At 43.7% G+C, this 22,721-nt stretch overlaps 1 protein-coding gene across 6 annotated transcripts in view; it reads left to right on the forward strand.

Moving 5' to 3' along the window:
• LOC109869645 (guanine nucleotide-binding protein G(I)/G(S)/G(T) subunit beta-1) overlaps positions 1–12,215 on the forward strand; it is a 57,058-nt gene extending 44,843 nt beyond the window's left edge. For 2 of the 6 annotated variants that reach the window (XM_031803992.1, XM_031803993.1), the window contains 2 exons: positions 33–148; positions 10,342–11,860. In XM_031803992.1, coding sequence (XP_031659852.1) covers positions 33–139 — 107 coding nt within the window. In that variant the 3' untranslated portion in view covers positions 140–148; positions 10,342–11,860. Of the gene's footprint in view, positions 1–32; positions 149–1,857; positions 2,363–10,341 lie in introns of those variants that run through there. The other 4 variants (XM_031803996.1, XM_031803997.1, XM_020459917.2 and 1 more) reach the window with 3 other exon arrangements.
• Positions 12,216–22,721: the final 10,506 nt, after the last annotated feature.

Consider the following 22,721-nt stretch of genomic DNA (forward strand, 5'->3'; position numbering starts at 1 on the left):
ACTTCTAACCGCTGACCCTGCTCTGTCCCTAGGTGTCCTGGCTGGACATGACAACCGTGTCAGCTGCTTGGGTGTGACTGATGACGGCATGGCCGTGTCAACAGGGTCCTGGGACAGCTTCCTCAAGATCTGGAACTAGAGTCTGAAGGTAACTGCACAGCGTAGCCGCCCTTCCACCACAAGTGTGCCCGACATGCCATGGCACTCTAAGATATATTGCTGATTTGCTCCACATTTATTTATTGATGCTTAAAGGGATACTTCTGTATTTTTTCATGTACACTCTATATACGAAAGTATGTGGACACCCCTTCAAATTAGTGGAATTTGCTCTTTCAGCCACACCCATTGCTGACAGGTGTATAAAATCAAGCACACAGCCATGCAATCTCCATAGACAAACATTGGCAAAATGGCCCATACTGAAGAGCTCAATTACTTTCAATGTGGCACCTTTGTAGGATGCCACCTTTCCATCAAGTCAGCATGTCAAATTTCTGCCCTGCTAGAGCTTCCCTGGTCAACTGTAGGTTGGAAATGAAACCAGTGGAAATGACTAGGAGTAACAAGGGCTCAGCTGCGAAGTGGTAAGCCACACAAGCTCACAGAACGTCTGTCCTCCGTTGCAACACACTACCGAGTTCCAAACTGCCTCTGGAAGCAACGTCAGCACTGTAACTGTTTGTCGGGAGCTTCATGAAATGGGTTTCCATGGCCAAGCAGCCGCACCACAAGCCTAAGATCACCATGCGCAATGCCAAGCGTCGGCTGGAGTGGTGTAAAGCTCACCGCCATTGGACTCTGGAGAAGTGAAATCACGTTCCCTGGAGTGATTAATCACGCGTCACCATCTGCGTAGTGCCAACTGTAAAGTTTGGTGGAGGAGGAATAATGTTCTCGGGCAGTTTTTTTTATTGTTCGGGCTAGGCCCTTAAGTTCCAGTGACTAGAAATCAACACTACAGCATACAATGACTTTCTATGAAATTTCTGTGCTTCCAACTTTGTGGGAAGGCCCTTTCCTGTTTCAGCATGACAATGCCCCCGTGCACAAAGTGAGGTCCATAAAAAAAAAAATGGTCAAGATTGGTGTGGAAGAACTTGACTGGCCTGCACAGAACCCTGACCTCAACCCCATCGAACACCTTTGGGATGAATTGGAACACCGACTGCGAGCCAGGCCTAATCGCCCAAAATCAGTGCCCGGCCTCACTAATGCTCTTGTGGCTGAATAGATGCAAGTCCCTGCAGCAATGTTCCAACATCTAGTGGAAACCCTTCCCAGAAGAGTGGAGGATGTTATAGCAGCAAAGGGGGGACCAACTCCTCGAAGGTGTCCACATACATTTGGTCATGTAGTGTATGTCTCGGTGTCCATTATGAAGGAAGTTAGAAGTAGTTTCGCTAGTCAATGCTAACTAGCATTAGCTCAATGACTGGAAGTTAATGGGTATATGCTAGCATGCTAGCAGATATCCATAGACTTCCAGTCTGCGCTAACGTTAGATAACAATTGAGCTGGTGCTAGTTAGTAACTTCCTTCAAACTGCATGCAAAGACATAACTGTATCCACGAGTTAATCTGACTCAGGTGAAGTAAATAAAGGGCTTCATTGCCAAGTATCCCTTTAAATGTAATATGTGTATATTGCTGTGGTTCTACTCTGGATATCATTTTTCAACTGGAAAGGTTCCAAAATATCTGGAGGGGGACTTTAACTTCAGTGCATATAAACATCTCAATATGATTTACAGTAGCATAGACACCGTAAAGTAAGGCATGAATGCATGGTTGAGTTGAATACTAATGTATTTGTACTTGCTCTGTTTCTCCTGGTTGTTTCATTATGTCCTATAGTTCCTCTATAAATGCCATCTAGTTCCTGTACAGCTATGTCAGTAACCAGAATGAGATAATTACTCCGCTGAACACTATGCAGATATGCTATGTGAAACTATAATTATACTGAATGTAAACTGGACAAGTAGTCTGTGGTTTCAAATGAGTTACTTTGTATTCACATGTAACACCAACAAGTAAAGATGCCATGTAGTTGCACTTCATAAAGTGGGAATGCAGTCTGAGAATGCAGTCTGTCAGTTGATGGAAAAAAGGGGTTTCTCTATAGGGAACCATGTACCAGTTTAACTTGGATGAAGATAGCTGAGGAAATGTCAGCTCTGTTATATCGAGGCGAAGTTGAGTTTTGATAACTGGTCATGGGATTTGGTAGCAACAACATTGAGTCACAATCAGTTGACTCTTGTAAAAAATTTCATATCTATAACCGCTTACTGTACCTATGTTTGTTTGTCCTGTACAACTGTGGTCCTTCATACTTTTAATAAAAGCTTTTAGTGAATGTATGTGTGTGTGATATCTATATATATTTAACCATTTAACCAGGCAAGTCTGTTAAGATATTCATATCCGGTTGTGATACAGCCTGGAATCGAACCAGGGTCTGTAGTGACGCCTCTAGCACTGAGATGCAGTGCCTTAGACCGCTGCGCCACTCGGGAGCCCAATACATCCACCAACGTCTTCCTCATTTGGGTTGCTTGTACTACGTATGCTGAGATTCAATTGGGTCCGTGCCATCCGGGATCCGTGGGACGTCCCAATTCCATTTAAATGTAAAATTGTCAAGGTAAGGGTTAAGGTTTAGGGTAGGGACTAGAGGCCGACCGATTATGATTTTTCAACGCCTATACCGATTATTGGAGGACAAAAAAAAAAAGCCAATACCGATTAATCGGAAGATTGATAAATTTTTTATATATATTTTTGTAATAACAATTACAGCAATACTGAATGAACAATGAACACTTATTTGAACTTATATCAATTTTGTCTCAAATTAAGGAAACATGTTCAACATGTTCAATTTGGTTTAAATAATTGATTGATTATATGCAATGCAAAACAAGCTAGTTAACCTAGTAATATCATCAACCATGTGTAGTTAACTAGTGATTATGTGAAGATTCATAGTTTTTGTATAAGAAGTTTAATGTTAGCTAGCAACTTACCTTGGATCCTTGCATACACACGGTCCTTTTGATGCTGCACTCACTTAACGGGTGTTCAGCCTGCCACACAGTCTCCCCGTGGATTGCAACGAAATCGTCCATAATCGGCGTCCAAAAAGGCTGATTACCGATTTGTTATATGAACTTGAAATTGGCCCTAATTAATTGGCCGTGCTAATTTTAATCGGTCGACCTCTTCTAGTAGGGACGTCCCAAGGACCCCAGATAGAACGGACCGATTTAAGTCTGCACATTCGCCCTGAGATGAGTTGGTGGTTGTATTCGATAAAAAAAATAAGTATAGATTTCAGCACCCACACACAGGAACAGCAGTTGTACCAGACAAACATAGGTACGGTGCTTTCAGAAAGTATTCATACCCCTTGACTTATTCCAAATTTTGTTACAATCTGAATTCAAATGGGATAGATTTGTATTTTACACATATACAAATCAAATTCAAATCAAATGTATTTATAAAGCCCTTACATCAGCTGATGTCACAAAGTGCTGTACAGAAACCCAGCCTAAAACAGCAAGCAGTGCAGGTGTAGAAGCACGATTGCTAGGACACGACTCCCTAGAAAGGCCAGAACGTAGGAAGAAACCAGGCTATGAGGGGTGGCCAGTCCTCTTCTGGCTGTGCCGGGTGGAGATTATAACAGAACGGCCAAGATGTTCAAATGTTTATAGATGACCAGCAGGGTCAAATAATAATAATCACAGTGGTTGTCGAGGATGCAACAGGTCAGCACCTCAGGAGTAAATGTCAGTTGGCTTTTCATCACCTATCATTCAGAGTATCTCTACCGCTCCTGCTGTCTCTAGAGAATTGAAAACAGCAGGTCTGGGACAGGTAGCACGTCCGGTGAACAGGTCAGGGTTCCATAGCCGCAGGAAGAACAGTTGAAACTGGAGCAGCAACATGGCCAGGCGGACTGAGGACAGCAAGGAGTCATCATGCCAGGTAGTCCTGAGGCATGGTCCTAGGGTTCAGGTCCTCCGAGAGAGAGCATACTTAAATTCACACAGGACACTGGATAAGACTGGAGAAATACTCCAGATATAAGACTGACCCTAGCCCCCTGACACACAAACTACTGCAGCATAAATACTAGAGGCTGAGAAAGGAGGGGTCGGGAGACACTGTGGCCCCGCCCGACAATACCCCCGGACAGGGCCAAACGGGCAGGATATAACCCCACCTACTTTGCCAAAGCACAGTCCCCACACAGTCCCCACACCATTAGAGGGATATCTTCAACCACCAACCACCAACTGAGACGAGGCCGAGTATTGCCCACAAAGATCTCTGCCACGGCACAACCCAAGGGGGAGCGCCAAACCGGACAGGAAGATCACGTGACTCAACCCACTCAAGTGACGCACCCCTCCTAGGGACAGCATGGAAGAGCACCAGTAAGCCAGTGACTCAGCCTCTGTAATAGGGTTAGAGGCAGAGAATCCCAGTGGAGAGGGGAACAGGCCAGGCAGAGACGGCATGGGCGGTTAATTGCTCCAGTGCCTTTCTGTCCACCTTCACACTCCTGGGTCAGACTACACTCAATCATATGAGTGAAGAGATGAGTCGTCAATGAAGACTTAAAGGTTGTGACCGAGTCTGCGTCTCTCACATGGGTAGGCAGACCATTCCATAAAAATGGAGCTCTATAGGAGAAAGCCCTTAGCTGTTTGCTTAGAAATTCTAGGGACCGTAAGGAGGCCTGCGTCTTGTGACCGTAGCGTACGTGTAGGTATGTACGGCAGGACCAAATCGGAAAGATAGGTAGCACGCCTGTGTAATTCTTTGTAGGTTAGCAGTAAAACCTTACCAGCCCTTGCCTAAACAGAAAGCCAGTGTAGAGAGGCTAGCACTGGAGTAACATGATCACATTTTTTGGTTCTAGTCAAGATTCTAGCAGCCATGTTTAGCACCAACTGAAGTTTATTTAGTGCTTTATCCGGGTAGCTGGAAAGTAGAGCATTGCAGTAGTCTAACCTAGAAGTGACAAAAGCATGGATTAATTTTTCTGCATAATTTTTGGCAAAGTTTCTGATTTTTGCAATTTTACATAGTTGGAAAAAAGCTGTCCTTCAAACAGTCTTGATATGTTTGTCAAAAGAGAGATCAGGGTACAGAGTAATGCCGAGGTCCTTCATAGTTTTTATTTGAGACGACTGTACACCAATCAAGATTCATTGTCAGATTCAACAGAATATCTCTTTGTTTCTTGGGACCTAGCACAAACATCTCTGTTTTGTCCGACTTTAAAAGTATATTTGTCACCACCCAGTTCCTTATGTCTGAAACACAGGCTTCCAGGGAGGGCAATTTTGGGGCTTCACCATGTTTCATCAATGTACAGCTGTGTCATCCGCATAGCAGTGAAAGTTGTCATTCGGAAACATAATGTTATCACCAAGAGGTACAATATATAGTGAAAACAGTAGAGGTCCTAAAACGGAACCTTGAGGAACACCGAAATGTACAGTTGATTTGTCAGAGGACAAACCATCCACAGAGACAAATTGATATCTTTCCGACAGATAAGATCTAAACCAGGCCAGAACTTGTCCGTGTAGACCAGTTTGGGTTTCCAATCTCTCCAAAAGAATGTGGTGGTCGATGGTATCAAAAGCAGCACTAAGGTCCAGGAGCACGATGACAGATGCAGAGCCTCGGTCTGACGCCATTAAAAGATCATACACACATAATACCCCATAATAACAAAGTGAAAACATGTTTTTAGAAATGTTTGCTAATATTTTGAAAATTAAACACAAACATCTAATTTACATAAGTGTTCAAGACTTTGTAAGAGCACCTTTGGTGGCGATTACAACTTCTTTTTTTTTTGTCTGTTTATCAGCTTTGCACATCTGGATGTGGGGAATTTCTCCCATTCTTCCTTGCAGATTTGATCAAACTCTTAAGTTCGAAGGGAGCGGCGGTGAAAAGCAGTCTTCAATGGGATTCAAGTCAAGGACTTCAACATTTTTTGTTCTGAAGCCATTCCCGCGTTGCTTTGGCTGTATGCTTGTCCTGTTGGAATGTAAATCTTTGCCTCAGTCTAAGGTCCGTTGCACTCTGAGGCAGGTTCTCATCAAGGATTTGCCTGTATTTGTCTCCATTCATTGTTCTCTCAGTTCTTACCAGTCTCCCAGTCCCTTCTGCTGAAAAGCATCCGCATAGCATGATGCTGCCACCATGCGGTAGGGTTGGTGTTAGACGGGTGATACGCTGTGCCATTTTTTTTCTAGACATAGTGCTTTGCAAAAAGGACAGTTTATTTTTTGTCATCAACCCACATATTTTGCCTTTCACAGGCCTTTTTGTAAACTCCAGGTGTGCTGTCATTTGCCTTTTTTTCCTGGGTGGCTTCCGTCTGGCCGCTCTCCCATACTGGGTTCTTGGCTACGTCCCTAACCAAAGTCCTTCTTGCCCGGTTGCTCAGTTTGGTCAGATGGCCAGAGCCGGAGTCTGGGTAGTTCCATATTTTTACGACTAGGACTCAAAGTTGCAAAAAAAGGCATTGTTTCTTATGCTGGTCATCATTCAAAAGTGATAAGCTTATATTGTCACCCATCAGACCATTTTTTAAAATGTATTATTGTCTTTACATATACTAAATAATGTGTGAAATTTGTTTTAATTTAGAATGGACCATTATCATGCACCTGTATCAAAACGGGGACAGAGGGACAAAATACATGTCATCTGTGCACTTAAATAGCAAATGGATGCTTTCCCTGTAGTTTATTCAAATCAAATCAAATTTATTTATATAGCCCTTCGTACATCAGCTGATATCTCAAAGTGCTGTACAGAAACCCAGCCTAAAACCCCAAACAGCAAGCAATGCAGGTGTAGAAGCACGGTGGCTAGGAAAAACTCCCTAGAAAGGCCAAAACCTAGGAAGAAACCTAGAGAGGAACCAGGCTATGTGGGGTGGCCAGTCCTCTTCTGGCTGTGCCGGGTGGAGATTATAACAGAACATGGCCAAGATGTTCAAATGTTCATAAATTATCAGCATGTTCGAATAATAAGAAGGCAGAACAGTTGAAACTGGAGCAGCAGCACGGCCAGGTGGACTGGGGACAGCAAGGAGTCATCATGTCAGGTAATCCTGGGGCATGGTCCTATAGGGCTCAGGTCCTCAGAGAGAAGGAGAGAAGGAGAGAACTAGAGAACGCACACTTAGATTCACACAGGACACCGAATAGGACAGGAGAAGTACTCCAGATATAACAAACTGACCCTAGCCCCCCGACACAAACTACTGCAGCATAAATACTGGAGGCTGAGACAGGAGGGGTCAGGAGACACTGTGGACCCATCCGAGGACACCCCCGGATAGGGCCAAACAGGAAGGATATAACCCCACCCACTTTGCCAAAGCACAGCCCCCACACCACTAGAGGGATATCTTCAACCACCAACTTACCATCCTGAGACAGGGCCGAGTATAGCCCACAAAGATCTCCGCCATGGCACAACCCAAGGGGGGGCGCCAACCCAGGCAGGATGACCACATCAGTGAATCAACCCACTCAGGTGACGCACCCCTTCCAGGGACGGCATGAGAGACCCCCAGTAAGCCAGTAAGCCCCTGTAATAGGGTTAGAGGCAGAGAATCCCAGTGGAGCGGGGAACCGGCCAGGCAGAGACGGCAAGGGCGGTTCGTTGCTCCAGAGCCTTTCCGTTCACCTTCCCACTCCTGGGCCAGACTACACTCAATCATATGACCCACTGAAGAGATGAGTCTTCAGTAAAGACTTAAAGGTTGAGACCGAGTTTGCGTCTCTGACATGGGTAGGCAGACCGTTCCATAAAAATGGAGCTCTATAGGAGAAAGCCCTGCCTCCAGCTGTTTATTTTCATGCCACCCAGGTAGGCTATACCCCTGTAAATATAAGCAATGTGCTTAATTAAACATTTTAAAAAGATGAGCTATAGTAGGCCTAGCCTATAGAAACCTTACCCTATTTTTAGTAGAGGCCATCATTCTGTTTTCTCATGCAATTGCATAGCCTATTGAAATGTTGCACAAGTGTTTGATTAGATTTCCAAATACTTTTGCATTCATGTCAGAGTGATTATAGATAATAGATGACTAATGACCATGAGCAACACCAGAGCTTGGAGAAGCCTAATTACCGTGACTGCCTTCATGACTCGTGACCACCGTTGTGGCAGTAATACGGTCACCGCAACAACCCTAGCCCCAGGTGGACTCCCAAGTTGTAGCGATATCTCAAGGATGATCAAAGGAAATTGTATGCACCTGTGCTCAATTTGGAGTGTCATAGCAAAGGGGTGTGAATACTTATATAAATTATATTTCTTTATTACATTTTTAGTACATTTGCCAAAATATCTAAACACATTTTCACTGTCATAAGGTATTGTGTGTAGATGGGTGAGAGGAAAAAAAATCGATATCCATTTTGAATTTAGGTTGTATACTTTCTGAAGGCACTGTGTTTCCAGAATTTACATTTTTTTTTACAGGAAACGACTGATGGTGACTCAATGTTATTGCTAGCAAATCCCATGACCAGTTATCAAAACTCAACTCCGCCTCGATACAAGAAGCGGAGTTGATCGTTTCTCAGCTAGGATATAGATTGATCTCATCACCCTTGCCAAATGTATTTCAGAGTGGAGTGTATATATTTAGTAGTACTGAATATTATGTTCTCTACAGTCGTGGCCAAAGGTTTTGAGAATGACACAAATATTAATTTCCACAAAGTTGGCTGCTTCAGTGTCTTTAGATATTTTTGTCAGATGTTACTTTGGAATACTAAAGTATAGTTACAAGCATTTCATAGCTGTCAAAGGCTTTTATTGACAATTACATGAAGTTGATGCAAAGAGTCAATATTTGCAGTGTTGACCCTTCTTTTTCAAGACCTCTGCAATCCGCCCTGGCATGCTGTCAATTAACTGCTGGGCCACATCCTTACTGATGGCAGCCCATTCTTGCATAATCAATGCTTGGAGTTTGTCAGAATTTGTGGGGTTTTGTTTGTCCACCTGCCTTTTTGTGGATTGACCACAAGTTTTCAATGGGATTAAGGTCTGGGGAGTTTCCTGGCCCTGGACCCAAAATATCAATGTTTTGTTCCCTGAACCACTTAGTTATCACTATTGCCTTATGGCAAGGGGCTCCACCAAACTGTTCCTGGATGGTTGGGAGAAGTTGCTCTCGGAAGATGTGTTGGTACCATTCTTTATTCATGGCTGTTCTTAGGCAAAATTGTGAGTGAGCCCACTCCCTTGGTTTAGAAGCAACCCCACACATGAATGGTCTCAGGATGCTTTACGGTTGGCATGACACAGGACTGATGGTAGAGTTCACCTTGTCTTCTCCGGACAAGCTTTTTTCCGGATGCCCCAAACAATCGGAAAAGGGATTCATCAGCAGTCCAATCCCTGTACCTTTGCAGAATATCAGTCTCCCTGATGTTTTTCCTGCCTGCTGCCATTCCTGAGCAAGGTGGTACTGGTAGTGCCCCGATCCCGCAGCTGAATCAACTTTAGAAGTGTGTCCTGGCGCTTGCTGGACTTTCTTGGGCGCCCTGAAGCCGCCTTCACAACAATTGAACCGCTCTCCTTGAAATTCTTGATGATCCGATAAATGGTTGATTTAGGTTCAATCTTACTGGCAGCAATATCCTTGCCTGTGAAGCCCTTTTTGTGCAAAGCAATGATGACGGCACATGTTTCTTTGCAGGTAACCATGGTTGGCAGAGGAAGAACAATGATTCCAAGCACCACCCTCCTTTTGAAGCTTCCAGTCTGATATTCAAACTCAATCAGCATGACAGAGTGATCGCCAGCCGTGTCCTCGTCAACACTCACACCTGTGTTAACGAGAGAATCACTGACATGTCAGCTGGTCTTTTTGTGGCAGGGCTGAAATGCGGCGGATTTTTTTTTGGGGGGGGGGGGGGGGGTCAGTTCATTTGCATGGCAAAGAGGGACTTTGCAATTAATTGCAATTCATCTGATCACTCTTCATAACATTCTGGAGTATGTCAATTGCCATCATACAACCTGAGGCTGCAGACTTTGTGAAAATTAATATTTGTGTAATTCTCAAAACTTTAGTCTGAATGTGTCTGCTGCATCCTGGAGGTGAACATGGGAGTTGGCCAACAATGAATTGTAGCTCACCATTGACGACTAAGTTTGGAAATTTAAGAGGTTAATTGTCTACAATTACTATGCACTTTTAGGAGGTACTTTTGTTGCAAATAACAATAATGCACATTTTCTTCTTTGTGTCCCGCCTTTTTTCAGATGGCATCTGGACTCCGAAGTTGAGTGGAAGACTATTCCAAAATGTTCAATTTTATTGCATATCCAATCTTCTCAAAACCATGAAACTGACTCCAACCCCCAAAAACTACCAAGGGAAAAATTCTCTCCTTCTCATTTAAAAGAAGAGCACAATTGTTTCACTCAGCTAAAAAGTTGAGGAATTTCAGTGGAATGGAATGGGGGAGAGAATTGTGCATTCCTCCTGGGACCATTTTCTGATATTGTGTCATAAGAAAATACATTCACCCCCATGCAAATGTGTAATCCATCTTCAATACACAGGTTTGAGTGAAGGTAATCTACACAACGGTGATTTAACTCTTGATAGCTTTTTGGTCATGTTTATTTTTCCCCCACCTTTATTTTTGGTTCAGGGAACTAGATCAGTGACCTGTTGGTAAAATGAGGATTGAGAGCTTTGTTTTATCAGTCTTGATATAGTTTAGAGTCAAGTTTTGTAGGTTGGAAATAAAAATGACAAATTATCGTCATCTTAATCACATCAGAAAAAAAGGCAAGAGAATTGAGCTTCAGCAGGGAGTCGAGTCCATGAGCCACCAACAGGAGGATCTGGCCATTCTGTAAATTTAGTCCCAAGATACTTCACTATTTGTTTATTTTTTTCTGTTTAGTCACAAATGTTTGTTTGCACAAATTTAAACTTTGCATGTATAGAATAATGTTTCAAGAAAAGTTAACTAACCAAGCATATTCTGTTTATGATAATGAATGCTCATTTTCAAAATGAAAACAAACATTTGAACCATTCTCTTCACCTTTTGTTGGGCGGCAATGTAGAATAATTAAATGAAGATTAACCCATTGGTTCACTTTCTTCGTTTTATTTCTGTTTTGTTACCCTTTTGATGACCGTGGTTGCGACCGGAGAAGTGATTTCGTTGGGTAGGGAGGCCTCTACTTATTACCCCGGTTTCATTCAACAGAGGTGCCCATTCCGTGCTTGGAAATGCAGTGACTACTCTGTGAATGACATGTTGTATAAATCAATGTTTGAAAATAATGATATCGAAGCTTTTTAAGTTAAAAAATAAAATAAAAAATATTTTGGCATTCTGCCATGGGTGGGTTAACTCTTAGAATCGCATGCTGTAGAATTGCTTAAAAAGAGGTGCATATAGAACTAAGTCCTTTTGATGTTTTTCTTTAAGAAAATAACCTGTTAAATATATCATTACAATGGTATTTATCTTGTTTTTGGCTACTCTGTGCATACATAATTCAATTAAAATGTCAATCCTATGCACTTGAGAGAAGCAAACACCACAGCATAACAAATGGTTACCTGGTCTTACAACATCCATTCTTGGGATGGATTCCTTGATAAAAGTAATGTAAACATTTAAAACATGCACACACAAATGGAACAAAGACATTTTCATTCCTTCTGTAGCAAACAAATTCCAGGGACAAAGAAAATAAACATTTTGTAACACAGGTTTTATTTCTGTCCTTTAATAATAAAAGAGAACTTGCAGCATTTGAATGACAGAATTTTCTGTTCCCCTCCTTGTGTAAACACTTTCTTTAGCAGTAGTGGCATTTTTTTCCCCCATTCTGTTTTTCCTTTGCAAAATTCTGTACAAAAATGTGCTGTATTTGTGCGTTAGGCCTGGAGTTGGCAACAAAGAAAATCAATACAGAAATATTAAATAAAATTCCTTTTCCTTTTCTTGCCATGAAATAACTGTAGATCTCTCCACCCAGCTGTTCCCTTCTCACCTTTTGTATTTAAATTTAAAGTCAGTCAGTGTACAACTGAAAGCTGGCTGCAAGATAGAAACTATATTAAAATGTACTGTTATTTAAGATTAAATAAAAAGCAGTTTGAGATCTGTTGTGTTCTGAGTTTAATTCTGCAAATGTGTGATTATGCAAGTAACAATGTTAGTTATTGTAATTACATTGAAGTCTTGTAATTTCTACTTTTAAAATACACTGTCATTATAGTTTTTGAGGCCTAGCAGTTAGAGCATTGGGCCAGTAACCGAAAGGTTGCTGATTCGAATACCTGAGCAGACAAGGTGAAAAATCTGTTCTCTGTGCCCTTGAGCAAGGCACTTATCCCTAATTTGCTAAAGTGGTGGCGTCCAACTATGGCTGACCCTGTAAAACAACACATTTCACTGCACCCTATCCGGTGTATGTGGCAATAAAACATATATTTACAATAGCAAACACATGCAGAATAATTTATAGTGCATTAAACTAAGGACAAATTTGTTGAACCACCTACGATCCCAACTCAGGAGATGCGCATTTCACATATTAGAACATGGCAACTGATTTCGGAAGGGCGCCTCTATCCTTGTTGTGGCTGGCTGCATTGATACACCATCCAAAGTGTAATTCATAACTACACCATGCTCAAAGGTAAATTCAATGTCAACTTTTGTTTACCCATCTACCAAAACAGGTGCCCTTTGTGAACCATGGAAAGCCTCTCTAGTCTTTGTAGTTAAATCTGTGCTTGAAATTCACTGCTCGACCGTGTGGGGTGTAGTGATGAGGTAGCCATTTCAAAATTGTTAAACACTTATTGTACAAAGTGAGTCCATGCAATTTGTGACTTTAAGCACATTTTTATTCATAACTAACTTAGGCTTGCCATAACAAACGCAGTGAACATTAATATTACTTTTTTTATTCTGTTTTTAGAAATGCCTATAAATTAACTCCACTTTGACACTATTGAATATTGTGTGTAGATCTGTGACACAATTGCAAATTAATCCATTTTAAATTCCGGCTGTAACAAAACAATGTAGAAAAATTCTAGGGGTCTGAAGTCACTATGTGGTATGGATTAACCAATGATGTATATAAACCCTGACTTGCTGATGCTATGTATGGGCTACTGAGATGCTTTGAAGCAACTAGCCAGACATATTGGCACTCCCCTGAAGAAGCAGTCCTTCGTGTAGATGGGTTAGCTGACAATGTCATGAAAACAAAGTACGTTTGTGTATGTGTTGTGATTCTGGATGGCCAGATAACCCACATGGCAGTTTCTTGTCATTGTTGCTATCTTAAGTGGCTCATTTCATCTTGTTCATGATACCATGCCTTGTTTTGAGGTGTTTTTACTGATTTCATGTCAATATGGCTAAAATTCACTAGCTAGCTAACCAACAACTGTATCAATGTATTTGAGAGTAAAGTGCTCTATGCCAACCCTGTTTTGCTGCTAAACAACCAACCCCTCTATTCATGTATGTGGTAAGGATTAACCAATGAATATAAACCCTGGATTGCTGACCTTATGTATTGGCCAATGAAACGCTTTGAAGCCACTAGTCGGCCATTTTGGCACTCCCCCAAAAAAGCAGTCCCCCTGTCAGTCTAGTCAGTGTATATACAAATTATGACAGCGCTGCAGTATGAGTCGTAATACCTAAAAACCTAGCAGTCAAACGGAAATGTTCCAATTGTTTTTCCACCATTCCCCATAGGGGATTTTGAAAACTATTAAAATAAGGGCTGTGTTTCATGTAGACTTACCCTGGTGTGATATTTTGATAACCATGTAAATTTCTCTAGGACAAGGTGAGTTTTATCAGTATATTCACCTCCCAAAAATGAAATGCTGATTTCCTGCTAATGTGGCTATCATAAAGAACTACAAATGCCATGATGATCTGGACGAGCGTGCCAAATCAAGGCAAAGTTAAGAATCTCTGGATGAACTATCTAATGTTAGCTAAATGTAGTATTGAATAAATTGACAACATTTCTTTAGTAGACAATTCTGTGAACTGTCTTGTGCAAGTTTTAAATTGACACAATACATGTTAGCAAAGGCGTCAGCTAGAGATGGCGTGCAGGGATTTTGTAGTTTTGCATGATGTCTACTTTGATGCTAAGCATTTTCCAGTCAGAGTACATTTAAAAATATATATATCATTTTTATTTAACCTTTAACAAGGCAAATTAACTAAAAAGCGCAGAATATATATAAAAAATCACCATGTCCGAGAGAGATTTACATGCCTATCAAAACGTCACGCCAGGGTAAGCCCTACACGAAACAGCCCTGATTTTAAGTTTTTCTAAAATCCCATATGGGAAAAACTATTTGAACCATATTCCTGTTTAACCGCTAGAGTAGTTGAGGACTTGGTGGACTGTATATTCATTTGGGTTACGTCTTACTTGGTTCACTCCCAGGTGCTTGTCAGAGCACAGATGACAGACCGGTAGGATTCCAGTTGAAGTGGTTTAATGAGGCTGATTCACATAGAGCAGCACAGTGTATGGCTTGACAATTGTGTTAACCAAGGAGGTGTGGTTTTGAAAAGGGGGAAATTAAATACAATAGTAAATGGCAGGTATAGGCTTAATACAAACTCAAATTACATAACCTATTGTAGCCATATTATGTATAGCTTATCTGCTGCACAGGGCAACACTAATATCTACTCTAACTAATATTTACTCTCAATAGTCTTTCGTACAGCCGCCCCCAAATTGCGACGTCAATTTCCTCCTGAGAAAGGCTAATGGCTTTTGAGACTACAGGCGTACTGTCATCGTCCTTTCTGTCCGGGAGAGCTGGGAGGTCTACCAACCGGACAACAGGACGGGTGTATGTTCTGTCCTTGATCTTGACCTCGGCAGTACTCACATGACCATCTGCGCTTGGGTGAACTTTAATGATCCGTCCGATAGGCCAGAGGGCTCTCAGAAGCTGGGGTCCAACAACATAACCACCGCATCCCTTTTGAGGTTGGCAGGTATGGCATGCCACTTCTGGCGGGCTTGCAGGCTGGTTAGGTAGTGCCTGATGTAGCTGGCCCAGAAGTGATCCATCAGGATCTGGCAGTGTCTCCATTGACGTCTGCTGAGGAACTCAGTCTCCGGGTACACCACTTACGGCAGGGATTCGTCTGGCTGCCCCATCAACAGGAGGTTAAGAGTCACGGGGTCCAGATCTGCGATACTGCAGTACACGTAGCCCAAGGGCTTCGAATTCAGGATACCCTTCAATTCAATGAGGACAGTTCTGAGCACTTCTTCGGTCACTGACTAGACACCCACTGTAGTTATGAGGGTAGTGGTAACGGAGCCAATCTCTCTCTCCAAAACTACTCCGAAATGTGGACTGCAGGGAGGTTAAAGCGAAAGTTTTGAGAATGACACATTAATTTCCACAAAGTTTGCTGCTTCACTGTCATTAGATATTAGATATTTTGTTACTATGGAATACTGAAGTATAGTTACAAGCATTTCATAAGTGTCAAAGGCTTTTATTGACAATTACATGAAGTTGATGCAAAGAGTCAATATTTGCAGTGTTCTTTTTCAAGACCTCTGCCATGGCATGCTGTCAATTAACTTCTGGGCCAAAATATAGATGTTTTGTTCCCCAAGCCACTTAGTTATCACTATTGCCTTATGGCAAGGGGCTCCACCAAACAGTTCCTGGATGGTTGGGAGAAGTTGCTCTCGGAAGATGTGTTGGTACCATTCTTTATTCATGGCTGTTCTTAGGCAAAATTGTGAGTGAGCCCACTCCCTTGGCTGAGAAGCAACCCCACACATGAATGGTCTCAGGATGCTTTACTGTTGGCATGACACAGGACTGATGGTAGGGCTCACCTTGTCTTCTCCAGACAAGCTTTTTTCCGGATGCCCCAAACAATCGGAAAAGGGATTCATCAGAGAAAATGACTTTACCCCAGTCCTCAGCAGTCCAATCCCTGTACCCTTTGCAGTCCCAGATGTTTTTCCTGGAGAGAAGTGGCTTCTTTGCTGCCCTTCTTGACACCAGGCCATCCTCCAAAAGTCTTCGCCTCACTGTGCGTGCAGATGCACTCATGCCTGCCTGCTGCCATTCCTGAGCAAGGTCTGTACTGGTGGTGCCCCGATCCCGCAGCTAAATCAACTTTAGGAGACGGTCCTGGCGCTTGCTGGACTCTCTTTGGCGCCCTGAAGCCTTCTTCACAACAATTGAACCGCTCTCCTTGAAGTTCTTGATGATCCGATAAATTATTGATTTAGGTGCAATCTTACTGGCAGCAATATCCTTGGCTGTGAAGCCCTTTTTGTGCAAAGCAATGATGACTGCACAAGTTTCGTTGCACATAACCATGGTTGGCAGAGGAAGAACAATGATTCCAAGCACCATCCTCCTTTTGACGCTTCCAATCTGTTATTCGAACTCAATCAGCATGACAGCGTGATCTCCAGCCTTGTCCTTGTCAATACTCACACCTGTGTTAATGAGAGAATCACTGACATGATGTCAGTTGGTCCTTTTGTGGCAGGGCTGAAATGCAGTGGAAATGTTTTTTTTGGGGGGGGGATTCAGTTCATTTGCATGGCAAAGAGGGACTTTGCAATTAATTTTAATTCATCTGATCACTCTTCATAACATTCTGGAGTATATGCACATTGCCATCATGCAATCTGAGGCAGCAGACTTTGTGAAAATGAATATTTGTGTCATTCTCAAAACCTTTGGCCACGACTGTACACCCCTCATGGTGAGACACTTGAAGATTATCCCCCTCTCTTCTCGTCGCGCCATGTGGTATACTGGCTCACATCTGGGTCTTGGGGACCAGCAACTGCAGTGACACGACAGAAGGTGGGCTTCTGGGAGTTCAGACATGTTCTCTTCACAATGAACGTTTGGCTTAGCTGGCCACTCGTCTGGACTTTGAATGAGAAACGATGGTCCTTGGCTCCATCTGTTGGGCTCCGTAAGGTCTTTCAGAGTCTTGCCTCTTGTGATGTCATCTGTGGGATTCCTCGCCAAATCCACATAGCGCCATGCACGGAGGTCTGTAAGTTCTTGAATCTCAGCCACCTGGGTGCCTAAAAAAACTTGAAAGCGGCAGGATTTCCACTGCAACCACATCAGCAATGTTGTGGAATATGTCCACAGCGTGGTCTGGTCTATCTTCAAGGTAAGCTCTTTCTCTAGCAGCTTGGCAAGCTGGGTTCCAGTGACGGCTGCACAGAGCTCCTGTCTTGGCATGGAATGTAGTCACTAGGGAGAAACTCTGGACCTGGCCATCAGGAATGACAGGTAGGTCTTGTTGTGACTCATCTGTCCTCAGTTACGCAACAAACCTGTAGGCCTTCTCTGAAACGTCACAGAACACATGGACCTCTCTGGTGACACTCGACTGGTAGACATCTGCAGGTATGTAGCACCTAGGCAGAGTGATGCGTGGCAGGATCTGTAGCTCTCCTTCCCAATTGTTCCAAGCCTGGAGAAGATCTTGAATGAGAAGAGGGTCATCCCAGTCCCGATGTTTATGTCAGAGGTGCTGGACCAACACTTTGGCTCAGGTGGTGTACTCCAGGAGGATCCAACCTCACTGGTTTGATGGGAAGATCAAATGAGGATGATCTTCACCAATGAGGACTAGAGGGTTGGCTTTGATGAACAACTGTAGGGGGAGACCAACCAAGTGCTTGTACCTCTTCTAAAGTTGGTCTCTGATTGCGAGGCAGGAGAGTTTAGAAGGGTCACTGATGCACCACAGAGGGTTTGGATGTCCAGGCGAATGGTTCTGAGGGCTAGTTATTCTGTGTTCCCCTGTAACCCAAGCTTCTGTGCAACATCTGGAAGGAGCATGGTATGCTCGGACCCGTCGTCCAGAATAGCGTAGGTGTCTAGGGTACACTCTCCATGGTGTAGGAGCACTCCGATCACCTTCAGTAGGACGTGATTACAATCAGCTGGTCTGTCCAAGTAGAGCAACTCTGTGACTGTGCTTACCAAGCAGCTCTCCTCTTTTGGTGCCTCTTTGGGGGTTCTGGCAGTGACCTTGTGAAAGACTTGTAGATGTGTTTCCTTGCAGAGACCGCAGGGCTTGTTGTGGGTGCACTAGGACGCCTGATGACCCCTTCCACTATGCCAGCACTTCTTGTTGGTCTTGATCATCCACTCTGTTACTTGCTACTTGGTGAGCGTCTGGATGGCTGAGCACTGGTTGAGATAGTGCTCAGGGTTTTTGCAATAAGGACAGTATATTTCTTCTTGCAGCCAAACTATTGAATGCTGAGGCAGCGGATCCATTCTCCGGGTTGTCTTTAGCTCCGTGAAGGATAGATGTTGCACATTTCGCCCTTCTGACTTCTGCCCAAGTCTGTCCTTATGCACTTTTCTTGATGACTGGCCATCATATTCTTGATACCAGGACATACTGTAACCACTCTGAGAACTCAAGGTGAATGTAGTACCTGGCTGATGAAACATGTGACAGTGGAAGTCTGACCTCATCTCGGATGGTAGCTTGCTGAGTAGGCATGCCACATGAGACTCACACATCAGCTCTATGTCGCCATCTGGACCCAGTGTCCGGAGCATGCCCCCTGAGGATTAGACCTGTAGTTCAAACTTCTTGAAGGCAGCTGTATCTCCAAGGCATACATCGGGAGAGTCCATGACACTGGCTATCTTCTTCAGAGTGGCATGGTGTGGCTGTCCAAACTTCTCGTTCACGGCTGCCATGGTGTCTGAGTAAGGCATGGGGGAGTTGAGATATGAATCTACCACCAGGCAGGCTTCTTCTTGCTTTAGGTTATCCACTAGGATCTGATACATGAAGAGCTTGTTCCCGTCAGCTGGCAGGATCTGACTTGGGTCTCGGCTGTTGAAGTTAGTTGGTTGGCCTAGGCTCTCTGTAGGTCTGCACTGCTGCTGCGGCAGTGGAGCCTCTAGAGGGCTGTGGATGGAGTTGAGATTATGGCCCAGGTATCCATGGAACTTGACCTGTTCAGTGACCTGGTGGGTGTTCTGGTTGCCTTTGGCTGGCATCGCTTCATGGCTCATAGGCTGCTGCATGAGGGTGAGCCCTTGGAGGAAAAGGGTCACTGTACCGACGTAATGCTGTGAGGGTGCAGCACTGGCCTGATGAGGAGGTTGGCTATAGTCCACATCTGGGTGGTAGCTTGACTCTCTGGGACACGGCAAAGGTGTAGCCACTCTTTGAGGGTGGCCTGGAGTCTTGACTACTGATGATGGTCTGCTCTGCTTAGCAGCAGCGGAAGTAGCCTGATCCCTCACGACTTTGAGCTCACTCATCATCTTATTCCCTCGTCTACCAGCAAGCTCCTCGCGCAGTGGCAAGGGCCGAACCTAATCGGGAGGAAGATGGGCCCGGTGACCGACGAGGTGCTGCACCCGAACAAGGGTAAGGAGAAGCAAACCTACCATGTGAACCTCTTCAAGGCCTGGGAGGAGAGAGAGGAACTGTCCAAGGGGATGTATTTCCTGGTCCACAGAGTAGAAAAAGAGGACGTGTTGGACGGGGTCCCAGAGGCATGGAAGGGACGAGTAGAGGTCATACACTTTAAAGCAAGATGAGCTGAAGGAGCTGTTTGGCAAGTATCTGGCCCTCTTCAGTTAGAGGCCAAGAAGAACAAAGGTCGTGGAACACGTCATCCGTTTGAAGCCTGACCAGAACCCTGTGCACCTGCATCCTTACCCTGTGCCCGAGAGGCTGGTGGTAGCCCTCAAGGAAGAGGTCCACACCATGATAGAAATGGATGTTGTCGAGCCATCGTCAAGTGAATGGAGCAGCCCCATTGTCATTGTCCCAAAGAAGGATGGCTCTTTGCGCATCTGCGTGGACTTCAGGAAGGTGAATGCCATCTCCCAGTTTGATGCCTACCCCATGCCCCGCATTGACAACTTACTGGAGAGAATAGGTAGAGCTCATTACATTTGGAACTCTGCAAAGGGTATTGGCAGGTGCCCCTGGACGAACACTGCCTTCCGGATGCCGATGGGCCTGTTCCAGTTTAAGGTTATGTTGTTTGGCCTTCATGGGGCCCCTGCAACTTTCCAGAGGCTGATGGACAAGGTCCTCCAGGACTGTGACGATTGCTGTGCTTGGACAAAGTGGTGATCTACAGCCATTCCTGGGAGGGGCACATACAGCATCTTAGCAGACTCCTGGAGAAGATCCATGATGTGGGCCTCACGCTTAACCTCCTGAAGTGTCAGTGGGCAAACCAGGTATTCAAAAATCAAGAAGGAGTGCCTGGCTATAAAGTGGGCACCAGATAGCCTCTGGTACTACCTTCTTGGGATAACAGTTTACCTGCACATGGACCACAGAGCCCTGACCTGGATCCAGACAATGAAGTCCCGGAATTCTCGCGTGACCAGGTGGTATCTGGAGCTCTGGCCCTTCCAGTGCTGTGTCCATCACAAGGGAGGAAAATAAAATGTCAAGGTGGACTATCTATCCCGGCTCCCGAACTTGGCCGCTTCGCGAGTGGAGGAAGATAATGTGACGGAGAAGTCCGTCACTGGCCGTGAGCAGCATTTGGTAAGCTAACACAGCCACACACACTCATCTCCCCGTCCTTGCTCCGTTTTCAGCTACATTAGCAATGTGGGTCGACACACAAGTTAACTTAGCGATCTTAGTTCATACATTACACACATTATTCTTACCTCCCTTCAGTAACACTTTGGAATAGTATAAGGAATACTCAGACAAGCCTTAATTTTTTATTTAAGTGCCGTTTATTGTACTTATCAATGTTATGGATGAGCGAGCTGTTTGTTTGTATCTGTTCCTCTGTCTTTGTAGATTCCGGGTATGCTGAAATAAGGATTTGAACTATCGGCAATCGGGCTGGCTTTGTAGTGCCTGTCCCGAATGCCATTCATGTGAATGGGCGTATTGGAAGCCACCATGTCAGTAGTGATGGGATTCTGTAAGTGTGTTATTGTGCTATATTGTATTATGATAAACCGATTGCAACGGTTCAATGAAGATAATTCCTGATATGTTTAGCTGGGTGGAAAATGTAGGCGACAAGATTACGAGGTAGGCTATGTGAGCCATAGACGGCACTCTTTACCACACCATAGCACAGCATGGTATGATGTACAATATTACTAAGACATCAAAACTATGAAATAACACATATGGAATCATCTAGTAACCAAAAAATTGTTAAACAAATCAAAATATATTTTAGATTCTTCAAAGTAGTCAACCTTCGTCTTGACAGCTTTGCACACTCTTGGCATTCTCTCAACCAGCTTCACCTGGAATGCTTTTCCAACAGTCTTGAAGGAGTTCCCACATATGCTGAGCACTTGTTGGCTGCTTTTCCTTCACTCTGCGGTCCAACTCATCCCAAACCATCTCAATTGGGTTGAGATTGGGTGATTGTGGAGGCCACGTAATCTGATGTAGCACTCCATCACTTTCCTTCTTGGTCAAATAGCCCGTACACAGCCGAGAGGTGTGTTGGGTCACTGTCCTATTGAAAAACTAATTCTAGTCTCACTAAGCGCAAAACAGATGGGATGGCGTATCGCTGCAGAATGCTGGTTGAGAGAATTGCAAGAGTGTGCAAAGCTGTCATCAAGGCAAAGGGTGGCTACTTTGAAACATTTCAAATATATTTAGATTTGTTTAATGCTTATTTGGTTACTACATGATTCCATGTGTTGTTTCATAGTTTTGATGTCTTCACTATTATTCTGCAATGTAGAAAATAATCAAATAAAGAAAACCCTTGAATGAGGGGTGTCCAAACTTTAGAGTGGTACTGTGCATAGATAATCGGTTTTATTTGTTTTTATGTACAGATGGTTCAAAGGGTCCATGCAGTGATAAGGTGGGGGCAGGGAAGTATATACACAAACAATAAGGTGTAATGGGTTCACACTCAAAAAGATGTCACATAAAGCTTACTTCATTATTCGATGTTAAAGATCATGTTGAATATTGGACCCACTATATAGACGATTGCTTTATGATCTGGACGGGTTCCTAAATTAAATGAATTTCTTAATTACATTAACTCTAGAGTACAATCAATTTCCTTAACTATGGAAAATAACTATACATTTCTTAGATTTGTTACAAAGGGACAATATCTAAGTACTAGAGTTTACAGAAAACCTACAGATAAAAAGTACTATATTGACAGCTGATAGTTATCACCCTCTCCCCTAAAAATAGGTTTACTAGTAAACCAACTTCATAGACTGCGTCGCATTTGTGACACAGAGGAAGAATGTGATAGACAATCAAATTCTCTCCTTGAGCGTTTTGACTTGAGAGGATACCTGATACCTGGCTTAATAAAGCTCAAAAACAACTTAAGCTTGAACAGAAGCCAGTTACTTAATAAATCGGTTCACTCTGAAGAAGATAGCCAGTGTCATGGACTCTCCCGATGTATGCCTTGGAGATACAGCTGCCTTCAAGAAGTTTGAACTACAGGTCTAATCCTCAGGGGGCATGCTCCGGACACTGGGTCCAGATGGCGACATAGAGCTGATGTGTGAGTCTCATGTGGCATGCCTACTCAGCAAGCTACCATCCGAGATGAGGTCAGACTTTCACTGTCAC

The sequence above is a fragment of the Oncorhynchus kisutch genome, linkage group LG24 (genome assembly GCF_002021735.2).
Source record: "Oncorhynchus kisutch isolate 150728-3 linkage group LG24, Okis_V2, whole genome shotgun sequence".
Lineage (NCBI taxonomy): Eukaryota > Metazoa > Chordata > Actinopteri > Salmoniformes > Salmonidae > Oncorhynchus > Oncorhynchus kisutch.